General features: G+C 41.6%; 1 protein-coding gene across 2 annotated transcripts in view; it reads right to left on the bottom strand.

The window, feature by feature from the left end:
- The window catches only part of TMED7 (transmembrane p24 trafficking protein 7), an 18227-nt gene extending 11073 nt beyond the window's left edge, over positions 1–7154 (bottom strand). The window contains exons 1-3 of one of the 2 annotated variants that reach the window (XM_007121478.4): positions 6896–7154; positions 6589–6813; positions 1485–1730 (exon numbers count right to left, since the gene is read on the bottom strand). In XM_007121478.4, the coding sequence (XP_007121540.1) occupies positions 1485–1730; positions 6589–6783 (441 nt within the window). In that variant the 5' untranslated portion in view covers positions 6784–6813; positions 6896–7154. Of the gene's footprint in view, positions 1–1484; positions 1731–6588 lie in introns of both variants that reach the window. The other variant, XM_007121477.4, reaches the window with a different exon arrangement.
- Between the last annotated feature and the right edge of the window lie 1022 nt (positions 7155–8176).

The raw sequence follows: 8176 nt of genomic DNA on the forward strand, positions 1-8176 counted from the left end.
CCAAGAGGAGGGGATATATATGTATATATATATATATATATACACACATATATATATATACACACATACATACATACAGCTGATTCACTTCGTTATACAGCAGAAATTAACACAACAATTAAAAAAAGAACAGAATAAAATGTGATACAAATAAAGGAAGTTAAGTGGTCCTAAAAGCATTTATCTACGTAGGTTTTTATCTATCTATCTGTCTTGGCTACACCAGGTCTCAGTTGTGGCACGTGTGATCCTCGTTGCGACACGTGGGATCTTTTTTAGTTGTGGCATGTGGACTTCTCAGTTGTGACATGGCGTGCGGGCTTCTAAGTTGCAGCATGAGGGCTCCTCAGTTGCGGCATGCAAACTCTTAGTTGTGGCATGCATGCAGGATCTAGTTCCCTGACCAGGGGTTGAACCCAGGCCCTCTGCATTGGGAGCATGGAGTCTTACCCACTAGACCACCAGGGAAGTCCCTGCTTAGGTTTTTAAAGCAAACTATCTTATTTTACAAATTAAAATTTATGAAGGTTAAGTTATAAACAATGGCCCCAAAGAAAAATCTTTTTACAAAGTGCTGTTCACACATGATGCTAAAATAAAGAGAACATTTCTAAAAAGAAGAACATTTGAACACATCTTATTAATGCTTACAATAGGTTTATGAATTAAGGCTCTTACACATTCTTAAAAACTGCCTCTATCACTACATGATTTTGACCAAGAGACTACCTGGAAGCTGGAAACGATGAAATCCAATTTAAGTTTTTAACAAGAAGGTGATAAATAATTCCTTTGAATACCAAACTATCTTTTAGACATACTCTAAGCTCAAAATGTATCTGAACTAGAAATAAAACAGCCCTTCTCATCATCTGAGCAGTATCTGTTCACTGACTCTAAATGTCTTTTGCTATCTTTCCCTCATTAAGCTATTCTTCAAAATAAAATCCAATTTAGCTACCTTAACTATTTTTGTTAGATGACTTACTATTAATCTTTACTACTTTACCTTCACTTACAGCAAAAGTTACTGTAACAGCAGTTTGAGTAACACTAAATACTGGTATAAAAGTATATATATATTAATTAAGGCATCATTTTTGCTCCCAGTTATACCAACCTGCTAAGTTATGGTAGCAACATTCCTCCATGAATTATAGAAAATGCTTCATAATGCTGGAGTACTGTTTAGACTTCTAAACTTCCTTTGTCATTGATGTTTCTACCTAAGTGAATGTCTATTTTAATGTTAATGTCTATTTTCTTTTCATAAAATCCTTTAACACTGGTCTTCACTAAAAAAGTCTGAAGTTCTCTGTGAAATGCCTAATCTACTGTAAGAGTTAAGATACTTTTTAACTCTTACAGGTTAAGATTGTGTTAAAGTCACAAAATTCTGTGTTCCATCAATGAGTTAATGGATATTAAATTATGCTTTTTTTCCCTTTAAACATATCAATGTTGTGTTACTGACTTTTTATTACCTGGGTAAGAGCACTGACTCGGTTCTCACTAGGAAACAAAGGTGGGTCTTCTCCAACTTGAAAATCAAAATACACGGTTTTATGTGTGAAAGTAGAAAATTCATTGCTGAAGCAAAATTTGTATGTCCCATTTTTGGAGGCTGTGAAGGTGAAACTATCATATTGTTTCTTCATCTCTTTGTATAACACATTACCATCAGGATCTTCTAATCGACAATCTACATCATAGTGACCACCAGTAATCACCTACAAAAGAGAAAAAAACAAACAAAAAATGAAGAGATCACTGCAACTAACAAGTTTGAGAAATCAACCAGGTTTCCTGTTAAAATGGCTATAAGGTTTTTTAACATCACAGGCAATTTTACATTTCTTGATTTCTACCAGTGGATGGAACTTGGGAGGCAGATTTCAGTTCAACTAAAGCTTTACAGAAACTGAACAAATTTCCTCATGACAGGAGAGAGGGAACTAACCAACAAGCCAGACAACTGTTCTAGTTACTATAGGCCTCTTACATCACTTAATTCTCCCAACAACCCTACAAGACAGTATTTTTGCCTCAATTTGACAAACTGAGAAACTGAGTTAAAATACGTAACCTACCCAAGATTTTTCACATAGTAAGAGGTTGAATGCCAAATTCATACTCTTGACCCTTAAGCTTACTGCCATGTAATATTTTCCTTGCCCAATTTTTTTCATCTAGTTTCCTATTAGCATCATCCAAGCACTCTCAGATAGTACAGTGAAGCACTTAAGTAGGTCAGTCCTTAGCCTAACACCCCATGCATACTTCTTTTATAGAACTTAAACTCATTTTACTGCCAAATTACAGACTGTGTTTCTTAAGTTTTTTTATAGGTCAGTTATATGGAATTTGATACAAACTCTGTTTTGAATTACATTTTGAACAGAATAGACTTGTGGCCGGTTCCAAGAGTGTATCATTATTTACAAACTTGTTTCCAAGAGAAACATAAATGATTAAACTACACTGTTTTAACCCCTGTGATTAAAGCAAAACCAAAACAGAACAACACGAAAGCAGATAAATGTTTTGTTCATCTGCACAGTCTGGGTTTAAGGGAAAGCATATGAAAGGAAAGCCAGGGGTAGGTAAAAAGCTTCTGAAGAGGATTTGGGAGCTATTTTCAAAGGCTTACGCTTAATCAGTTACAATCTGAGCCATCTGAGTTATGCAAATGAAGAGAAGAGGCAGACATTTTTCCTGAGGTTACTTGGCAAGCATAAGAGAGGAAGAAGGAAAAGGATTAAAGAGGAGAAAAAACTCCTTATGTGAGAAAACACTGACTGGGAAAAAGAGGGAGAGGAGACAGGAGAAGAAACATAGGGTGCCTGTATCCACCTGAGGTAATAAGGAAGAGACACTGGGTTTGGGGGTTTCCAATCACCATGAGATATTTTCAAGCTTGAACCCTCTGGGTTAGCATAATATTGACATTCTACATTTGTGGAACACAGAGATCAAACTTTGGACTTCAGAGAAGACTGATTATTTATATGACCTTTTGTCACTAAAGAGATACGATAAATAACTGAACTATGTTAAAAGATCATTTTGATAATTAAATGAAATATAACTAGGCACTTAGGAAACCGTAAAATATGCAAATATTAACATACAGATATAACATCTGACATAAAAAGTGTCTTATCAATTGCGCATTTACCCCTCCCCACCAAAAGTCGACAACCTTTCTTCTAGGTGAAATAATGACTTCATTTTATATACCCAATTATTCATACTTAACCATAGTACTTTGAATAATCAAAACATACATACAAACAAAAATAAAGAACCAGAACTGATCATCATGCCACTTTTCTTCTATCAACCTTTAAAACAAATAATCTTACTTCAGATAAAAATAGTCCTTAAAACCTATCTGGTCACATAAGAAAGAAACTGGGGATCATCTCAAATTATGTGTCTACCTGTCCAGTTAGTCACAGAAACCTCTCGATATTATTGCCTCTCTCAAATTCACCCCATCTCTTCCATTCCCAATCCACAATCCAGACGGGACTACTGGCTCAACTTCCTAAAAGGTCTTCCCATAATCCAATCTCTCCTCCCTCTAATCCAGGGTTTCTTAACCTCAGTTATTAGATTATCTGGGGCTGGGTAAGTCTTTCTTTCAGGGGGCTGTGTTGCCCTGTGCACTGTAGCATATTTAGCAGCACCTCCAGTCTCTAACCACTAGATGACAGTAACACCTCCCTCCCCACATGTCTCAAAACCTTTTGATAATTCCTGTGGCCTACAGAAAAATCCAAACCTGTTAACAACAGCATACCACACCCCTGTACCTCCTCAAGGAAGTCTCAGCACCTTTTACACCCTTTCTCACTCTATGTTCCCAAAATACCAGAATGCCAGAAATTCTCTGAACAAGTCTCTGCTCTACATCTGCACTAATAGTGACAAATTACACGGGGTTTGTTTGCTGAAGAAGAATCACAGGACCCAAAATGACTATGCTTATAAATCTACAGTTTATGAGAGGGAGAGAATACAATATAAAACATCACAGCCAAAAGCTGTCTCACAGCAAGAGGACAGAAGAGATCAGGTATGGGCTCCTTTGTTCTCCCTCTGAGAGGGATGTGGCCAGAAATATACCCTCTCAGATCAGGAACCACCCAAGTGTGCAAGGAACACCTTGAAATCAGTGAGCCCAAATTAGAGTCTTGACTGGTTTTTTTTATATTTTGCTTTTCACATAAGCATATTTCTGCATGTAACTATTCTCAGTAGCAGACTCTCTGGGGGTCTCACTAAGACCAGGTACAAATCATCAATCTCACTGTCATCAATGAACAATGCTGACAAACTGGCACAAACCTCCCCCCTAAAGCCCTCAGACCCACAGTTACAAAGCAACACTATGATTCAGTATTTTCAGTGCCGACTCAGTTTAATTTTCAGGCTTGCTGGAATTAAGTCTCACAAACATAACATATCTGCTGAGGAAGTCCCTCCCCCCTCTGCCACCCTGTAACTTCTATTTATCCCTCTAGACTCAGCTCATACATCAGACCCTCAGCTAAATTACCCCTGATGATCCTCCATCTTCAGCCAGCACTATACGTAGTGTGTACTTTCATTATTGCATTTAACATTACACGACTATGTGTCTATGTAAGGTCCCTGAGGTCAAGTTCAGCCTTATTTGTCTTTGGGAGGCAGTAAAATAAAGTGGTTAAGAGCTTAACCTGGGAAGGAGGGAGACGCAAGAGGGAAGAGATATGGGGATATATGTATATGTATAGCTGACTCACTTTTTATAAAGCAGAAACTAACACACCATTGTAAAGCAATTATACTCCAATGAAGATGTTAAAAAAAAAAAAAAAAAAGAACTTAACCTGGAACTGCATACTGATTCTGCTACTTCTTATATTTTGTAACCTTAGGTCTCAACTTACCGAAGCCTCAGTTTCTTCATCAGTAAAAAAATAATAAAAACTCTCTAATAAACCCATCTCATATCGAGTTGTCCTGAGAATTAATACACCTGAAATGCTTGCTATACTGTCTGCCACATAATAAACGCTAATTTTTTAGCCTGCAAGAGTAGTAGAGTAGTACTCTCACCAACAAGCACAGCATCTGCATGTAGAAGTCAAGAAATGTTTGTTAAATTCAAATAAAATTTTCACTGACACTTTATATTACAATTCTTGCTATCGTCTTTTCTGCCCCCTGGTCCTAACCCATGAAGTTAAGCAAGCCTAAGAGTCATCCTTGGCCTCCCTCCTTCACTCACTGTAGCCAAATCATCACCAAGTTCTGTTGCTTTTACCTAAAAAGTATCTCCCATCCTTTCACTTTTCTCCTTCCCCAGTGCTACCACCCTAGTCTCAGCCTGGACCACTACAATAGCCTCCTAATCAGTCTTCTACATCTACTTGGCAACACTCCATAATACCTTCTCTACCTGCACAAGTTAATATCCGTACAGCTACCAAGAATACTTAGAACTTGTCACTGCACTGCTTACAACCCTATGATGGCTTCTCATACTCTTAGGAAAAACTAAAATCCTAAAAAATCGTAAAACTAAAACTAAAAACCCGGCCAGCTGGGCATTACATGGTCTGGCCCCTGCTGACCTCCCTTCTTCTGGCTCCTTATTCCCAGCTATAGTGGACCTCTCTGTGTTCTTCAAATTCCCAGTCAGTGAGCTTGCAAAGGCCATTCCCTCTTCGCCCTCACCAAAGCATTAACAACTCATCTTTTATAGTTCAGCATCAAATCACTTCCTAAAGGAAGCCTTCACAGATTCCAATGACCAGACCGTATATCACCTATTCTCTGCTCTTAAAGCACAATTCTGATGGATGAACAGGTACTAATTAAGAAAAGAACCGTAGGATGGGTAGGGAATCAAGAATGATGGCAGCGACCCTATCTATTTTGTTCACTTCTCTATCACCAGCACCTAGTACTCAACAGCTGTTCAAACATGTTAAGTCTACCAACAAAAAAAGAAACAGTAAAGGCTGTTCTAGCCAATTTAAGAAACTACGTTCTGTTAAATAGGCACTTTTATATAATCCCCCAAATGAAAAGGGGCCTCTCATTTATCACAGCAATTCCTTCTACAAGCCCTCTGGCAGATGGTCATCTGGTTTGGAATAGAGCTCTTCCAACGACAGGGACCACATTAACCAATAATCCTAATATCGATGGAAAAACTGAAAACAATGTAGTTAGATACCGGCAGCACTTGAAATCCGATTAAAGTGGAGGTGCGGATTAGACAGTGGCGGACTGACGTTGGGCACTATGTAACAGGAATACTTTTTTTTTTAAAAGGAAACTCTTAAAGAAGAAAGTTCAAAATGAAGGACGTTAGAGAAAAGACGGAAAAATCACAGCCACAGGAAGCATTTCTGGAATTTATATACCTTAACATCTGGTCTTAAATGTCTAATGAGCAAGGTTTCGGACAGGAAAGCCAAATGGCCTACATCAGCTACCTAGATGTGATTCGTGAATCAGCCAAAGAATGAGAAAACAGCCTCGACCCTGGAACCGCGAGCTGGGGCCCGCGACCGCCTGAGCCCGTAGTACCTGGAACTCGAGAGTGCACTTGGTGCCCTGCGTGATGTCCTCGTAGAAACACTGCTTGGCATTGTCGGGCAGCTCGAACGTGATCTCAGAGGCGCCGCAGGGCCCCGGCACCAGCAACAGCAGCAGCGCGAGCAGCCTACAGCCCCAACGGCCCGCGGCGGCAGCCCAGCGCTGCGCGGACCCCAGCCGGGGCATCCCGAAGCGGCGGCGGCGGGCTCAACCGAGCTGCGGGGAGACGCGGGGTCAGGTCTGCACGGACTCACGGCGCGCGACAGGCCTCACCCCAAACGGCACCGCGAAGACGCACCGCAGAGTTGCTCCGAGCCCCGAGAGATTCGAGATGCGCAAGGAGTCGCTGGTCACGGGGTAGGGGTGCTGAGGGACCAGGGCCTAGACGCCAGAACGAGCTGGGGAGCGGAGATAAAGACGGCAGAAAACGAGCGGAAAAGACTTGAGATAGCCGGAAGCGGGAACAAGAGACTGGGGAAAGAGGCGGGGCCTGAGGCACCTGCTCCAGCGACCCGGATATGCTCTCCCCCGGCCGCGGGGAGAGACGTTGGAGTGTGTACGTGGAAGCTCGCAAGGCGTCACCTAGGCCTCCGACAGCGCCTGGGCCGAGAGGCGTGGCCAGCATGGTGAACGTGGAGGGGCGGGGCCAGGAGAAGGGGTGTGGCCTGTGGTAGGAGCTGCCGGCCTGTGGTAGGAGCTGCCAACCCGTGTTTCTGCGATAGCTAAACGCTGGGGAAGCTCAGAGGGAGTGTTGAAGAGCCAATATTGCTCTAGAGGGCTGATCACCGGTGGTAGAGCGCTTTGCAATTTGCAGAGAATTTTCTTGTAAATAATAAGTTTGGGGGGAAGCAACTTTGCTAAGAGCACGAATTCTGTGACCACCAGACTGCAGGAGTTCTAATCCCTACTCTGCTGGTTACTGTCTGTGTGACCTTAGACCAGCTGCTTAACCTCTCTGCTTCAATCTTTGAATCTGAAAAATGAGAAAAGTAATAGTACCTAACCCAGAGGGTTACTACAAGGCTTCACTATTTGAAAAAAGCCCTAGAAAAGTGGCTGTCATACAGGAAGCATCATACAGTAAGCATGTACGTAGGAGCCAGGCAGGGAAGTCAGAGGGTGGTGGGAAGGCCGGGTGGGGAGGTTGGAGGTGTTTGATGAGGGGGGTGATGAAGGACCTTTAATGGCCTCAGGTGCCCAAAGCCTCTTCAGGGGGAAAGGAGCCCCCAGGAGATGAGATTTGGGGGAGATTGCACCTTCCTGAGACCAAGTGAAACAGAGCAGGACCCTATGGGGCCTTCCCAGGACAGACAACCCCATGCCCTAACCGCCCCAACAGTGCCATGTCCTCAGCCTGCCTTTTGTCTGTAGAAAAACTTTAGTCAAAGAATAAATTTAATCAAGAAGTGAAAAACTGCAGAAGCAAAAGAAAACCGTCAAGCAAGACAAAACAGCAATAGTCATTAAACAATGTCAAGGATATTTAGTTCCTTCTCAAGGGCTATAGATAATATTCTGAGCCATATCCTTTGAGCAGATGTCTTGTAGGTAATGAAATCCCCACCAGGTGGAAGAAATT

The sequence above is a fragment of the Physeter macrocephalus genome, chromosome 8 (assembly GCF_002837175.3).
Source record: "Physeter macrocephalus isolate SW-GA chromosome 8, ASM283717v5, whole genome shotgun sequence".
Taxonomy (NCBI): domain Eukaryota; kingdom Metazoa; phylum Chordata; class Mammalia; order Artiodactyla; family Physeteridae; genus Physeter; species Physeter macrocephalus.